Source organism: Macaca mulatta, chromosome 15, assembly GCF_049350105.2.
Source record: "Macaca mulatta isolate MMU2019108-1 chromosome 15, T2T-MMU8v2.0, whole genome shotgun sequence".
Classification (NCBI taxonomy): domain Eukaryota; kingdom Metazoa; phylum Chordata; class Mammalia; order Primates; family Cercopithecidae; genus Macaca; species Macaca mulatta.
In genome coordinates, this window is record NC_133420.1 from 6155220 (window position 1) to 6171094 (window position 15875).

The 15875-nt window shown below is 65.3% G+C and overlaps 1 protein-coding gene across 7 annotated transcripts in view; it reads right to left on the reverse strand.

Annotated features, from left to right (window-relative positions):
* Positions 1-15875, reverse strand: part of GPSM1 (G protein signaling modulator 1) — a 45044-nt gene that overhangs the window by 2951 nt on the left and 26218 nt on the right. For 5 of the 7 annotated variants that reach the window (NM_001190735.2, XM_028834351.2, XM_077965355.1 and 2 more), the window contains 5 exon segments: positions 21-229; positions 719-875; positions 6359-6535; positions 7342-7412; positions 14947-15070. In NM_001190735.2, coding sequence (NP_001177664.2) covers positions 21-229; positions 719-875; positions 6359-6535; positions 7342-7412; positions 14947-15070 — 738 coding nt within the window. 7 annotated transcript variants of the gene reach the window in all.

Here is a 15875-nt window from a genome sequence, read left to right on the forward strand (position 1 = left end):
CTGCCCGGGCCGCAGCCCACCTGGTACTTGATGAGCATGTTGAAGAAGTCGTCTCCTGGCTCCTGGGGCTCGCCATGGCCTCGGAGGTGCCCTGCGTTGCTGTGGGTGATCCGAAGCCCCGGCAGGCTGCCCACGCTGGCCCGCTGGTCGTCCAGCCGGCGGCTCTGGGAGCTGGCGATGAGGTCGAAGAATTCCTCGGTCTGGGGCGAGGCCGTCATGGAGGGCTGGGCTGCGGAGGTGCAGAGGGCGAGGGCTGGGACCCAGTGCGGGGTCAGGCCCGAGGCTCGGGCTGCGGCCACAGTGAGCTCTGACCTCTGAGCCCAGCTCAGCCCACTGTGCTCCTGAGGCCATGGCTCCCGGGGGAGTCTCCGCTGACCAGCCTAGGCAGCTCTCGGCTGCTCCCTCTGCTGTGGCTCCCACGCCCACCTCTGGGGCTTCCAGGGGCTGACAGGAGGACAACGCCGGTCTCCCACGCCCTGCCCACCCCCCTCCCCGAGACCGCCCGTGCGGCCTGAGTATGTTCCGGAGGGCAGACTGGTGACACGCTTCCCGGGATGCTGCTCTGTGGGGGCTGTGGAGGGCGCCCTTGGTGACGGTGCTCTGCAGCTGGTCTGCTGGTCTGTCCCCCAAAAGCTCCTCACTGGAGGCAGGACAGGAGCCCTGGTCCTGGCCCCTGCAGACAAGCCCAAGGGAGGGCCCGGCTGAGGGAGGCACTCACCGATCCTGTCCTCCAGCGTGGGGGCGGCCGTGGCCTCAGCAGCCCCAGCCTGGCCGTCATCCAGGGGACAGCGCTGGTCGTCCATGCGGCTGCTCTGGAACTTGGTCAGCAGGTCAAAGAAGCACTCCTCGTCTGAAGACGGGGCCCTTGGGATGCTCTGCGGAGGGAGTGGGGTCACTGCAGCCAAAGCTAGCCCCGCAGACCCCTGCACGAGACCGGGGGCTGCTTGCCCAGGCCACACACACTTCTGAGACCCTGGCCAAGGCTGGGACCCTCACCTGCCCCCTATCAGCTACCCCTCCCCCAGGACATGTCACCCACCCTCAGTACCCAGCTACCTCCCCCGGGACGTGCCACCCACCCTCGGTACCCGGCTACCCCTCCCCGGGACGTGCCACCCACCCTCAGCATCCGGCTACCCCTCCCCCAGGATGTGCCACCCACCCTCAGCATCTGGCTACCCCTCCCCCAAGACGTGCCACCCACCCTCAGCACCCAGCTACCCCTCCCCCAGGACGTGCCACCCACCCTTGCCACCCGCCGACTCCCCCCGACTTCTCTCCTCCCATCGCTGCCACCCCAGTCCAGCCCTCTGTCCGTCACCTGCCCTGGGCCAGCCTCGCCAGCCTTGGCCTGGAACGCTCCCCAGACATCCCGGGAAGCCTCCCGTGCCTCCTGTCCCTATGCCCACCACACCCTGTGTCAGCTCTGCCACGAGCTCCCTGCGTCCATGCCCCACACAGCCCTCACCGGTGTCTGCTGTGTGAATGAACTCGAAGGAATGAACCCCGCCCTGGGCCTCAGTCCACACACCCAAACAAGGGAGGCTGGAGAGCATGGTCTCCTGTGGCGCCCCCGAGGGGGCCCAGCTGAAGCAGGTCTACCCCGTGACCCAGCTTCACAGGCCTTGGTCTGCCCCAGGGCTGATGGGTGGCTGTGATGGTTCCAAGCCCCGTCCACCTCCCGAATGGCGCTGGCACACCTTGCCTGGCCCCAGCCTGTCCATCTCACGGCTGGTGGCCTCTTCCAGGCCTGCACAGTGCTGGGCTCACAACTGAACAAATTAACGCAACGTTGGCGGAGGTGGCACCTCCTGGGTACCCGACGCTGCCTAGAATTCCCGATACCTGACTCCCACAGCCCAGGAGACAGGCAGCTGACAGACAACTGGAATTCCCGACCCCTGATCCCCACAGCCCAGGACCGGGGCTCCCGTCCTGCTTCCGGTTGTCTGCTGGAACCAGCCCAGGGCACAGGAGAGTGAGGCCCAGAGACATACGTGACCTGCCCAAGGTCACACTGGGGCAAAAAAGAGCTGGGATTCGGAACCCTGAGTTGAGCCGAGGGCCCCTGGCTCTGGCCCCTGAAGTCAGTCCCCAGCTGTCATGGAAGCCTCAAGTGCCTCCTGTCCCTGGGGCAGACCTGGGGAGAGGGAGTTCTAGCACCTCCTTCTCCCTGCAGGGCTCTGTCCTCCTGCGGCCTGGCTCCGGTCTATGGCGACACCCCTACTCCCTCCGATTCCCCAGGCAGGAGGGAGGGGAGAACTGGCCCAGGTTGCAGGGAGGGCCACATCCACTTGGGCCAGGGCTCCGGGAGTTGCAGGTCCAGGCAGAGGGTGGCACTGGGGTTGCCAGCATCTCTGAGTGCCAGTGGGGGTGCCACACAGGCCTCTCTGGGAGGATGTGGCCTCCTGGTCCAAAAGGGACTGGCTCCCAGGCTGTGATGGGCTTGGGCACAGCTGTGGGGGGGCCTCTGTGGGAGGCCAAGCTGGGCTCCCCCAGGTGACCCAGGGCCCAGGTGAACTGAGCAAGGCCCCTCTTGGGAAAGGCAGGACCCCTCAGGGGCCATGTCCCAGGCACCATGGCGAAGCCCCTGCCCCATGTCGGGCAGCCCTCCCCTTCCCTGAGGCCGGGGCCACCTATTGCGGGGCTAATGCATCCCTCACATAGCGGGCAGGGGCCTAAGACCACAGGTGCAAAACTGAGGCTTAGTGCCTGGTACAGGGAGAGGCTCTGGATAGTCTGGGGCCCCTTGAGCCCTTCAGGAGCAAGACCCTTGGCCCCAAGGCCACTCCAGTGGGACTCGGGGTCCCGCCTCCCTGCTCTAACCCCTCCCTTGCCCCAACCCCTGGCTCCCTCCTTCCTGGAGGTCTCAGAGTTCTTCCTTAAGTCTGACTGTAGTCTCTCCTGCTTTAGCACAAGCCCAGTTTCTCCTGAGGAGGACCAAGACCACCCCACCCGGCTTCACGGAGGTCCGTGTGCTCCCTCAGCCTCCATCTGTTAGGACCCCAGGGACCCCAGACTCACGCGGCTCACAGGCTCTCTCCACAGCAGCGGGGAGCCCCACGCTGGGTGCTTGGCCACACGGAGCGCAGGCAGGACACAAGGTGCTCAGGGCCACCACCACCCTGCCCAAAGTGCCAAGTGCTGCCTCAAGGCTGGGATGCCTGAGGCTTAAACAGGACCCTGGGCAAGGGCTCAGCCCTCCCAGCACCCGCCCCTGCTCACTTGAGCGCATGCACACATGGGCTCACACACACGCACAAACTCACACACACGCACAAACTCACACGCACAAACTCACACACACGCACACGGGCTCACACACACGCAGGAGCTCACACACACCACACGGGCTCACACACACGCACACGGGATCACACACGCACAAGCTCACACACACACACAAACTCACACACATGCAGGAGCTCACACATACCACGCGGGCTCACACACACGCACGAGCTCACACACACGCACAAGCTCACATCCACCACGCGGGCTCGCACACACACCCAGGCGTGCTCCGTAAACCCTCCCCCAGCGAGTGCAGCAGTGAACCTCCCGCCTCCCCGCCCCATGCCTGTGGGCGGGCACATTGCAGGGCTGTGTGGGAGGACAGCCTGCTGAAGAGCCGTTTCCCTGCTGACACCCGGGCCCCTGGGCCTCCCTCCAGAGCTGGGCCAGGTGGGGAAAACCACCTCGTTATTCAGCCTGACTACGGAGGCAGGCACAGAGAAGCTGGGAGGGTTGCTGTCCTCCTCATCTGGATTCCTCTGTCCGGGACGGCCCTTCCTGCCCCACAGCCCTCGGTGGCTCCCCAGTGCCCTGGCTCAAGGACCTCCCGGCCAGCTCAGCTCCAGCCTCTGGTTGCTACCCCTGTCTCATTCCTGGTTGGACCCACACTGTCCCCAGCCTCTGAGGCCAACCCTGCCCTGCCCCCTACCCTCCACCCCAGGATGAGTTCTCTGGACCCCCAGACCACACCCAGATGCACCGCCTCACACCCCAAAGGCCCCTGCACTGTCTGGGCACAGGGTGGGCAGGGGCAGAGGCTGGCTGGTCAGCAACAGCAACGGCGCAGTGTCCGTATCAGCTGCACTTTGCAGAGGAGAACCCCAACTCAGAGGTGAAAGCCCTCCCCTGAGGACCCCAGCAGAGAGGGAAGGGGGCCACCCAGCCACTGACAGCCCAGGGATATGTCCCCCACCCACTGTTGCTGCAGTCCCCATGCAGGCTGCCACCAGGGTGCAGACGGTCCTTACTCGGGGCGGTACCCGAGGTCCTGACCTCAGGAAGGCCAGTGGGGTTCAGGTCAGCAGAAAAGCCAAGAGGCCCTGCCACGTCCTCACAGGCCCTGTGAACCCCGTTTGTCTGGTGCCAGGATCTTGGCTGTCCCGGGCGTCCTGCCCTGTGGTGGCTGCAGGGGCCAGGGGAGCAGGGCCAGGCAGCTGGACATTTGGAACTGTTTCCCCTGGCCCTGCTGGCCCAGACCCAGGGCAGTTTTTTGGGGGGACGTGAAGCCCGGAAGCCCTCAGAGGCTCTGCTTTCTAGAAAGCCATCTGTCCCTGAGGCCGGCTGACGCTGGCCTGCCCCACACACGCTGCCAGCCTCCCGCTCCTTCCTTGGCGGCCCAGATGTGGTGGGCAGAGCCAGCTGTGGACAGAGCAGGTGTCTGGGTCCCAGTCCTGCTCCTCCCTCCAGGCCCAGGGAGGTTGGGGGATCACCAGGACCACCAGGAAGGCCTGACCAGGTGCTCCCTGGGTACCCTTCCCTCCGCACCTCTCCCGTCAGTGGACTGATGGAAGCAGCCCAGATGGTTGGGCAGTGCTGAGGCTGAATGAGGGGAGGGGAGGCTGCACCCTGCAGGTGGGCAGGATGGGCTCGGGCAGCCTCGGGGGGCTGCGAATCCCACCCTGGAACCCATACCCCTCTGCAGGTGGGTACCCACGGAGGAACAGTTTCAGACTGTTTCTAGTGGTTTGGACCCAGCTGTTCTGCACGGGGGAGCTCCAGACTGACCTCTGAACCTGGACTCGGCCCATCTATGCCCCTGAACACCAACCAGCTCCCCCGTGGCTGGAGTGGCCCTGGCACAGCTGACACCTGCCAGGCACAGGCCCGGCCTGTCCCCCGTCATCCCCAAGTCTGACCACCGGTCTGTCTGTCCCCCGTCCGTCCGCCGTCTCCGAGTCTGACCACCGGTCTGTCTGTCCCCCATCCGTTTGCCATCCCCGAGTCTGACCACCGGTCTGTCTGTCCCCGTCCGTCCACCCATACACTTGGCAGTCATTGCAACCGCCCCACCCCTCCCTCCACCTGTGTGTGCCGCAGCAATGCGGGGGGGGCTCCTGGCTAGGCCTGAGGACCCAGGCGGCCCCCAGGCTGCACTGCTGCTGCTTGCTGGGCTGTGACCCTCTGCTCCACTCATGACCCTGAGCCCAGGTGGGGTTGGGCAGGGTGGGGCCTCCCAGCCCCTGACCAGGAGGAACCCTGGGTGGACCTAGCCCCTTGCTGTCCCCTTACCAGGGGCTCGGCAGCCATGCAAAGGCCACTCAGCTGCATCCCCTCCACGACCCCACTCACCATTGGTCCTGCCCCGGCCACTGCACTGACAAGGAGAGGCCCCAGCACCTTGACCTGGCAGGAGCTGCAGGTACTTCCACACCAGGACCTAACCATGGGCGTGGCTTGGGGCTTCCCACCTGCCCCTTGGGTGCCCCTCAGGCCCCTCTACTCAGGGACCCCCGCCAGGTTTCAGAGATCCCAGGATTCCCCCAGGGATTACAATGGCTTCGTCCACCCCTCCGAGGCCCTGCTAGGGTACACAGGCTTGACCTCACTGGCCAGAGCCTCCAAGAGCCGCCTCAGGAAGGGGCACCCCATCAGGGCATCTGTGCAGCCCAGCTCTCACAGTGGAGGCAGCCAGTCCCTTTCAGGGACACGCTCCTGCGACTAGCGGCTGGGTCTGGAGGGTTCCGACGAAGGAGGGCGGGGGCTGGGGTCAGAGACAGAGGCCACCTGAAGGCTCGGAAGAGCCAGCCCCCAACTGGTGAACGAGATGGAAACTGGGGCCCAAAGAGAGGCGGGGCCTTCCCTGCAGAAGAGCCCAGCCCAGAGTGCCCAGGAGGCTCCTCGGTGGCCAGGGCCTCTGAGGCCGGGTGTGACCACAATGCTGAACCCTCAGCCCTGCCCAGAGCCCCTGCCCGGGTTCCCAGGACAGCACTGCACCAGGTGCACCACGGAGGGACCCCTGCCTCCCCGGAGTGCCCGGCCCGGCCCGTTGGCTGGCAGTGGAGCTGGGGCGCCGTTGCCAAGCTCTCCTCCCTCTCAGCCTGGCTCTGCTGTCAAAGACGCCTACCGTGCGCGGCACATGCACCCGGACGTCGGCGCTGTCCAGCGGGGAGTGGCTGCCCTCCCGGGGCCTCCTCTCAGCGTCCGGGCCTTCCTGGTACTTCCTGCTCCTCACGGGGATGGGGAGCGAGTCCCTGCTGGGCCCCCGCCAGTCCCCTGCGTGGTGGCTGTCTCCATTCTGCTCCTGGGGAGGGGTAAGGCTGTGCATGTCCTGGGCGATTGTGAACCAATGTCCCCATCCCAGGACCCTGAAGGGAAGGCCAGGCCGCCTCCATTTCATGGACGCGCACAGTAGGTACTCAGTCCCCAGGGAGGAGAAGAGGACTGGGGCTGTGGGGCCTTGGCTGGGGCCGGGAGAGGCAGGGTGGGGCGCTTGAGGGCCAGTGACCCCCGTAAATGTTGGCCGGCTTACACCGGCAATGACAGTGACTATGGGCGTCCTTGGGCCTTGTCCCCACAGCAGAACCCTGACGGCCATCCACAACTGAACACAGGCCACACCAGAGGAACCAGAGGCTCAGAGAGGTCAGGCTGCCAGCCCAGGCCACACAGCACCCACTGCCGGCAGGCACAGGGTCAGCCCAGGGCCCTACGCCAGGCAGTCCCCGAATCTGTCCGTCTGTGTTTGCTGAACCCCAGCTGGTGTCTGCACCTGGAGCAGCTGTCCCCACTTCGGGTGCAGAGTCCGAGAGGGTAGGGAGCAGGCAGGAGTGGATGTCCCTGTCTGTGGGTCCCGAGGGTGCAGTGACATAGCGGCTGGGTGGAGCATGGGGGCCTGAAATGTGTGAGGACCACGCCTCGCCTGGGGCGCAGCTGGCCAGACGCTGAGGGACATGGGTGAGCAGGTGGCAGATGGGCCTGTGCAGGAGGGTACATTTATCCCCCAGCAGATGGGCTGAGGTGGGTGGCGGTGGCTCTGCCTCATTAACCCCGGTGCCCGTGCTCTGGCAGCGGCTGTGCTGACATCGGCCCCGTGTGTCCCTGGCTCACCCGCTCCAGGGGGAGTCTCAGCAGGTCCCAGGTCTCCGCGCTCAGCCTCTGCGTCCTCTTGGGTCTGGCTCCTGAGGACAGAGGGACCCGGTCAGCCTGCACCCCCCGGCACCTCGCACCAGGTGGGCCAGGCCAGAGTCTCCAGGGGCCCAGGACCAACCCGGCCGTGGCTTTGTGACAGCTAGCCCCCCTTGTGGAGGCGAGTGCCATGTCTGAGTGTCCCTCTGCATCTCCCCGAGTGTACTGTCAGTCAAAGGGGATGGGCGTCGAGATGGGGCGCACCCTGGGTGGGGCCAGGTGGGGTCGGGCTTTGGCTCCCCCGTCCTGGAAGGGCCTGGCTCTGGACAGGCCTCTCCCCCGCCACACACAGGGCCTCCCGGCGTCAACTCCTGCTGCTCCTCCTGCCTGGACCCCTTTCCGGTGGCCCCTGTGGCCCTCGGCCACCTCTGTGAGGCCACCCAATCCCCCTCCTGAGGGTGCGTCATGCTGTGCCCCAGAGGCAGGTGGGGCGGGCCTCTGGGTCCACCCCCAGCTCACTGCGGCAGTCCAGGCCAGGGCGGGGTAGGCAAAGGCCTCAGATGAGTCCCCCAGACCAGCTCTGCCGTGGGACCTTCCCCAGGCTCCTGTCCATCCCTCCTGGCCCTGGGCTCACCCTACTGGCCGTGTCTCCACCCAAGGGACCCCCATCTCCTCTAGCCACAGTGGGGTGGTGGGGCGCAGCTGCCTGACCCAACTCTGGCCAGATACAGACTCAGCGGAGCCACCAGTGCCTGTCCTGGGCCCCCCGGCAGCCCCACAGCCAGGCCTACCTCCAAGCCTCTGTCCTAACACGGCCCAGGCAGAGGCGGGTGTCACTCAGCCCTGAGGGGTCCGAAAGGATTTGGGAGTTTGGGAGAGTGGCCCTACCTCAGTCCAGCCATTCCCGGAGCACTCACAGGGACCCAGATTCAGGACACAACAGACCTGGCAGACCAGAAATGAGGTGGCCAACGGAAAAATGGGATGGAATCCCCAACCAGGCGAGAAGCGCTGTGGGAAGGCCTGATGCCGTGGCTGAGAGCCAGGGTCTGCGGGCGCTTCCCTGAGGAGGTGGCGGGATGGACGGGGGCACGGCCACTGTGGAAAAGGTAGCAGAATGTTCCAGGCAGAGGGGACGACGGCGGAACGAGGCTGGCACTGAGGACCCTGTCTCTGCTGTCCCAACACCCGGCACATCCCCAGGGAGCCTCTCGCAGCTGGGAGGACCCCGGCCCTCCTCCCCGCTCGCCCACAGCTCCCACACCCCCACGCCCACCCTTACCCAGTCTTCCTGGGAACCAAGTGTCCCTCCACCCGCAGACACGCTGGATACGGGCTGTGCCCAGGGGCCCCGCGCACACCCGGTGTGAGTCCGAGGGCGGGGCCAGAGCCAGCCCTGGCATCAGTGGGCACTCTGAGAATCCAGTCCTGGCACCTCCAGACCAGCAGACTTGGCCCCATTACTACGCCTCAGAGCTCAGTGCCCTATCATCAGACTGGGCCGGCAGGGATGGGCCGGGTGGGGCAGTGCCGCTCTGTGCTCATCCCCCGAGGAGCTCGGCTCCTAAAGCGAAGCTGCTTGGTGGCTGCCTGCACCAGGCAGACGTGGAGGGCAGGCCCAGACACCCCCTTACCCCGTCCAGGCCCTACTGCATCAGGGGGCACAGCCACCAGGGCTGGGGCACTCGTCAAAGTTAGCATGAATGGCCACGCAGGGTGCCGGAGCCTCAGGTACACCTGGACCCCACCGTTAGCCCTGGGTTCTGGGCCCTGCCGGGGAACGCAACATCCACAGATGGAGAGAGCCGGCTCAGGCGGCCAGTCACTCAGTCATTTCAGGCACTGGACCGCACACACAGCCCCTCCCAGCCTCACCTGCACAGCTGGGTCACTCAGCCAACATCCCCCTGACCCCAGCCTCAGCGTGGCCCTGATTTAAATATGAGCCTGGCCCCGACCACGAGGAAGGGAGGAAATGGGCCAGAGTGTCAGGGTCTCTCAGGGTCTCCCTTACAGGCCCACGCTGGGGATGAGAACAGGCCTGGGTCTTGCTGGAGGGCTGCTCTCTGAGCACTGTGCCACCGAATGGAATCCAAGCCTCCACCCCGCACTGGGAAGGGGATCCTGCCCCCACTTAGTGAACGGCAGCGATGAGGATGCGCTGGGGGCTTCAGACGGCCAAGAAGGCGCCTGGCGGACAGCGAGGTGCTACCTATGGGGCACACGGGAGCCTCTGGCCAGGCCTGGCTGCTATAGAAGCCCCTTCCCGAGCCTGTCCATGTGACCTGTTTAAACAGCGAGCATCCTAAACGCGGCGGGGGGGAAGGGGACAGGAGCAGAGGGAGCTGAGGACTTGGGGGCCCAGGCTGTCCTCCACCTCCAGCCCGCTGGCCCCAGACCAGCCCACGGCGAATGCCTAGGGCTTCATGAGAGCTGGGCAGGGAATGGGAGCTGACCGAGTATGGGCTGTGCACTTCCCTGGCCTGGCCTCCGGGCTCCGAGGACACACCCTGAGCTCCTGCTCTCCAGAGGCCTGAGATGGAAACGTGTGCAGCCAGAGGCTCACCTGGGGCCCATCAGGGCCTGAGCAGGACGCTGGGACCTGGGGCCGTCCACTGCGCCTCCCACTGGCAACACGAACGCCCCAGGCAGGGCTCCCAGCCCCGCCCTGTGGTCACAGTGGTCAGTGGGATCAAGGTTAGCTTTGGCACATTCAGGATCTGGCCAGGCACTGAAGTGGAGCCGCCCCAGCCTCAGGTGGTGGAGCCGCCCCAGCCTCGGGTGGTGCAGCCTGAATGGGACAGAATGGGGCTGGGGCTGGTGTCCTGTTCTCTGAAGGGCTGCCAGCTGCCCACCCCCACCCAGACTAGCAAGGTCGCTCTGAGGACAGCTCCTGACCCCACACAGTTCGGGGTCTGCTCCCCACACCATGGAAATGACAGAGGGGCACATCTGCTGGGGCAGTCCCTTCACTTACCACACCCAGCGAGAGCCCTGCTCCATCTCCCAGTGTGCACTCCCTGAGAGCCTGGCTCTCCTTCCGCTGCCCCCCAATGCCACGGGGGCCTGACTTGGTTTCCCCAATGCATCCTCCGGGTCCTGGGTCCAGCACAGCTGCTTCTGCCAGGCCTGGCCCTCCACCAGGACGCTGCATGGATGGGCCCTGGCTGGAGCAGTGGCTGAAATGCCCTTCTGAGACACAGCCAGCGTCTGGCTCCATGGCGGGCGCCCTCATAGCCAGGCACGGATGGTGAGCGGAAGGCCCGCTGCGCCCGGCTCAATGCATCCTCTGTCTGCAGAGTCGGCCGAGGCATTGAGTGTGAGTCCAGCGCCCTTGGCTGAGCTGTCCAGACAGGCCCGGCCCACTGGCTTGGCTTCCTGTCTCTCCCGCCTACGAGCGCAACGTTTGGAAACTTCTCCCAGCACCGCCCCAGGGCCACCCGACGCTGACCGTCACACTGTCATCATTTCTGTCCTCACCCAGCTCGACAATGTGCCATGGCCGACTCAAGCCCCCCGAGCATCTCAGTGCCCCCTGTGCCTGCCTGACCCCTCAGGGCAGCACCCCCCTGCCGGCTTGGCTCAGACCTCAGCAACCCCGATTTTCAGCTGCCCACTGTTCCTTTACACCCACCTCTGGTCTGAAATCCAGGCAGTCCCTGCCTCACTGCAGACCCAGAGTCCCACCCCTCCTCACTTCCCTGCAGCCGGATCACCTGCCCCTCACCTGCCTGCTGCCCCAGCCTTGCCCGTAAGTCCCCTCTCCAAGAAAGGGGGTGGTAAGGGCTGGCGTAGGCCTTGCCCCTCCTCTGCTGGGTCCTAAGGGCCCCGCCCCACTGGAGACGGGATCTCACACAAGGGCCCACAAGGCCCTCCCTTCTTCGGCCAAGGCCCTCTCCTTGTTCTATCAGCTCCAGACAGTCTCCCCGCTGTGCCTCCTCCCACCAGGCTGGCCCCTGCCTCAGGCCCTTTGCACAAGCTGTTCCCTCTGCCCAGACTGCTGTTCCTCCGTCTAAGCTTGCGGCTCACTTCTCTCTGACCTCCAGTCTTTGCTGGAGTGTCATCATCAAAGCCCTAACTCCCCATGGGATGGTGTTAGGAGGTCCTGAGGTTTACAGGAGGTCATGAGGATGGAGCCCCATAATGACGAGTGGCCTTAGGAGAAGCCACCAGTGTTCTCAAGCTCCCCCTTCTTCCTCCCTCTCTCTGCTATGTGAGGACACAGCGAGAAAGTGCCGTCTGCCAGTCAGGAAGAGGACCCTCGCCAGCGCCCAAGCACATGGCACCCCAACCCTGGCCTTGTGGCCTCCAGAGCCGTGAGGAGAAAATGTCTACTGCTGCTGCCCCGGCCTGCGGTGCTTTGTGAGGGCAGTCGGAACGGACCATGACGGTCACCTCCCGAAGCTGCTGCAGCCTGCCTCCCCTGTTCCCTGTTCCTATCCACACCTCCCCTGCTGGGCTTTTCTTTCTCCCAAAGCTCATCCCATGTGGCTCGCTCCCAGGCTGCCCTTTCCTCACCTATCGGTTCCCTGGACGCAGTTCAGCACTCTCGGTACCAGTGAGGGCCCCAGCAGTGCCTGGCACACGGCAGGGGCCTGGTGACCGAGCGGCGGGCATTTACTGTGTATCTGCTGCGTACAGGACCCTGTGTGCCATTTCTCACACACTGTCCCCTCTGGGCCCTCTTAGGCGCACAGAGAGAGGGTGCATCCTCCATCCCTGCGACTGCCCAAAGGCCACTGGGCTGCTGGAACAGGAGGACCGTGCTGCAGTCACGCCTGCCTCGCCCACCCAGGGCCCGAACGTAACAGGTTTCTGGGCTCTCAGGCTTGCTGGCCTCTCACCCCTGCCAAGTTCTGTTCCCAGCACTACTGGTGGGTCTGTTCCCTAGATGGGGACACTGAGGCACAAGTGGGTCAAGTCACAATCAGCTGGCCAGGGCGGGAGCCCACAGCCTAAACTGCAAGGGATGTCATGCCAGGCACATCCCTGACCCCAAGGCCACCCGTCGGGACGTTCAGGGGACTTCTCCCAGGGAGGCTGATGGCAGGCTCCCCCGGGAACTCCTGTGTACCATGCTCACGATGCCCTGAGCAGGGTCCAGAGGGTGAAGGGCTGTCGAGCACGGTCAGCAGGGCCGAGGGCAGTCGCACACCCTGTGGGACAGGCAGGGCCATCGGAGACGGGCTACGGGCAGGGGGAGGTCCTGTAGGGCTCAGGGCTGGCTCCCTCCTCCTAACATGCCAATTATGCTGCCCGCACCAAGAGCGGCAGCAGAAACTCCATCGTACCTGGCACCCTTGCTGGGGTGAGGGGTAGGGCAGCCCAAGAGCAAGTGTGGGAGGCCCGGGCCTGTGCCCTCTGGCCAGGGAGGCGGGGGCTGGTTGCCGTCAGGGTCTCATAGAGGCCGCACACCCAGAGAAGCTGGACAAGGGCAGCAGCTGGCAGGGAGGTGCCCCCCAGACACATGTCTGGGGCTTCTCTGCTGGCTGGGGAGGGGCCGGCAGAGGGCGGTGAGATTAATACGCTGACTAAGCCGCGTCAAGATTCTTTGTCCTCCAGCCGCACATTAAGTCTCCTCGTGTTTATCAACCGGGCACCAAACCCACCAGCCTCTGCCACGCCCACCGCCCATGGACACGCCCACAACAGCAAGGCCACTCCCCACCACGTCCCCGGCGAGCTGAAGCCCCGCCCCCAGGCGACTTCCTCCTCCCCGCCCCCGCCCCGCCCACACCCCGCTGGGCAGAGCCCTCCTGTGCCCCCAGCCCCCGGCGCCCCCTCCGCACGGGCCAGGCTCTAGCGTGTCTCTGCACCCCACTTCCCTCCTTCTGCTCACAGATCCACCCCGCGTTCCGCACCTGCAGAATGGGGAGGCTGCGTGGGTCCTTCCGTGGCGCCCCAAACCCGCAGCGCCGAGTCCAGACTTCCGGCCTCAAGGCTCTGTCCCTGCCAGGCTCAGCTGAACGGGGGTCTCCCCGAGGGCCGCCCAGACTCTAGGGGTGCAGCCTGCCTCCCGCAGCGGCATCGGGGCGGCGGCCCCAGGCAGGCTGCAGGGCTGCCCTGGGCAGGGAGGCGGACCCTTCCCCAGCCCTGGGGGAGGAGGCATCGGGCCGGCTGGAAGGGGTCCCGCACTCGGGGAGGCACAGCGGAGCCAGGAGGGACAGAAGCTGCTTTGTTCCAGCGTCCTCCCACTCCGGCCCCCCTTTTCCTTGGCTCCAAGAAAGAAAACGTTGGGAGGACCCGGAGCCGCAGCCTCCGAAGAGCCTTTTCAGATCTGCTCCCAGCCCTGCCCCTAGTTGCTGCTGGGGTCCCAGATGGTGGCAGTGCCGAGCCAGGGACAAAGGAGGGGCACTAGGGGTGCCTCAGGAGCTCTCTGCAGAGCCCCCCACTCTTAAGAAACCCGGGCCACGGGTAGATATAGGCCTGGATATCCCGGGGGGGCACATTCCAGCCCATCCCCCACCCACCGCCATCGGTAACAGCACCTGGTCCCACGGGCTCGCTGAGGGCCCCAGAGCCTCTGCTCCTTCCTCTGTCCTCGGCCTCTGTGGTGGCTGACATGCACCCCCAATTTCCCAGGAGAGGTCATCGTCAGAAATCCATGAGCACCATGGCACAAAAACCCAGGGGATGGCTGGGCACGGTGGCTCACACCTATAATCCCATCACTTCGGGAGGCCGAGATGGGAGGATCGCTTGAGGCTGGGAGTTTGACACTGGCCTGGGCAACATAGCGAGGCCCTATCTCTATAAAAACATTTAATTATTAAAAGTAAAATAAGAAAAAGAAACTCTGGCAGCCCAGCACCACATCCAAGCCTGGTATTCCCAGCCTGGTCCTCAGCAGGCCTGGGGGGCACCAGGTACGTTCTGGGAGGCAGGCATCCCTTCTCGGGGGCTGGGGCTCAACTCCTGGCAAACTCAAGACCCTCGGGGGTTGGGGACACATGGGTGGGGCAGTTGCTCCCCCTAGACCTGCCCCTCACCCACTGCCAGCCACCTCAGGAAGCCAGCCCAACCTGGCACCACCCCCGGCACCTATTAGTCTATTCGCTTTGTGGGGGATGCTCTGACCCGTGTGCAGCACTGCTGACCAGCATGGCACAACCAGTGGTACATGAATGAGGTCACCACGGTGGCCTCGCCTGGCCTTGGGCCTTGCCTGATTACCGCCCCAGGCACATGGGGCTCCCCCAGCCCAGCCCAGCCCTCTGGCTGATGCCCTCTTGCCTCCCAGCAGCCCTCTCCCACCTGGGTCTGAGGACAGAAGCCCTCCCTGCACCAAGTGCTCCAGGGGCAGGTGGGGAGTGGAGGCCCCGGAGCAGCCAGCCGGGCAGTAGGTGACCACCTCCTGTCCTTCAGCCAGCAGCCCTGCGGCGCCACCCAGGACGAGGGTGGGAGGGGCTCAGAGTGAACCTCAGGCCTGTGCTGTCCCTGAGGCCAAGAAGAACTGGCTTGCAGGGCCATTTTCTGGCGGCTGCCACCTCAGCCATGCTGGCCTGGCCTCTATCCCACCCCTCCCCAGCTCCCGATCCGGTCTGTGCCTGTGGGGAGCAAGACCCCCCCCACAACCCTGGCACTCACCCTGGGCCTCATAGCCGGCCAGGTCAGGCTTCTCTGAGGCTGCTGGGCTGGTCAGGCGGCCGAGCACCAGCTGCAGCTGTGCCACATTCATGCGGGCCGTGAGCTCCCCATGGCGGTCCCCGATCTGCAGTGAGCGGGACGGAGCGGGCAAGTGTGGCCGGGGGCCCTGCTGTGGGCTCCAAGGGGACCTCAATGGCCCCCAGTACACCTGTCCCTGACCACCTCAGTGACCTGAACTGGTCACTGACCCCTGGGCCTGAGGGAACCAGGACTCACTGCGGACTCGGAGGTGGAGTCTGGGGCTCTGTCCCTGGGTGAGGTGGCCCTACAGGTCCTCAACAGCCCCTAGTCCCACCCCAGAGATGCACGGGGTCCCAGGCAGCCAGGCCTGTGCCCTCTGGTGCGCGAGAGGCCCGGCCCCGCCCGGCTGCACCTCTCTCAGCCCTTGTGCGCTGAGGCTCCGTGGGACCCGCCCAGGAACATCCACATTTCTCAGGCACTGTTTGCTTAAGTCAAGCAGAAGAGAGAGTGACATGGCACGGGAGGCACTGCCACATGGAGCCCTGGAGGGCCCTGGAGGCTGTAGCCTGCACTCAGAGGGACACGGGGGCTGCCTCCTGGCTGCCAGTGGAGAAGCTCTCCAGACAAGGGCTCTGCTGACCTTTGCATGCCCGCCCCTCTCCACCCTCACCTGGGCACCTGCAGGCCTCCCCACCCGGCCACCTCCCACACGGGGCTATGGTGGTCAGTAGGGGCTGGCACCATCTTTAGCATGAACAGACTCAGGGTGTGCAGAGGGAGGTGGCGTGGGAGTGCGTGATGTAAGGACAAGCCAGGAGCTGGGAGGCCCAGAGTTCATCTGTGATGTTCCGCCCTGACCACAGTAGGAGGGTGCTAATGGACAGAGCCCACAGAGACCCTGTGCAACC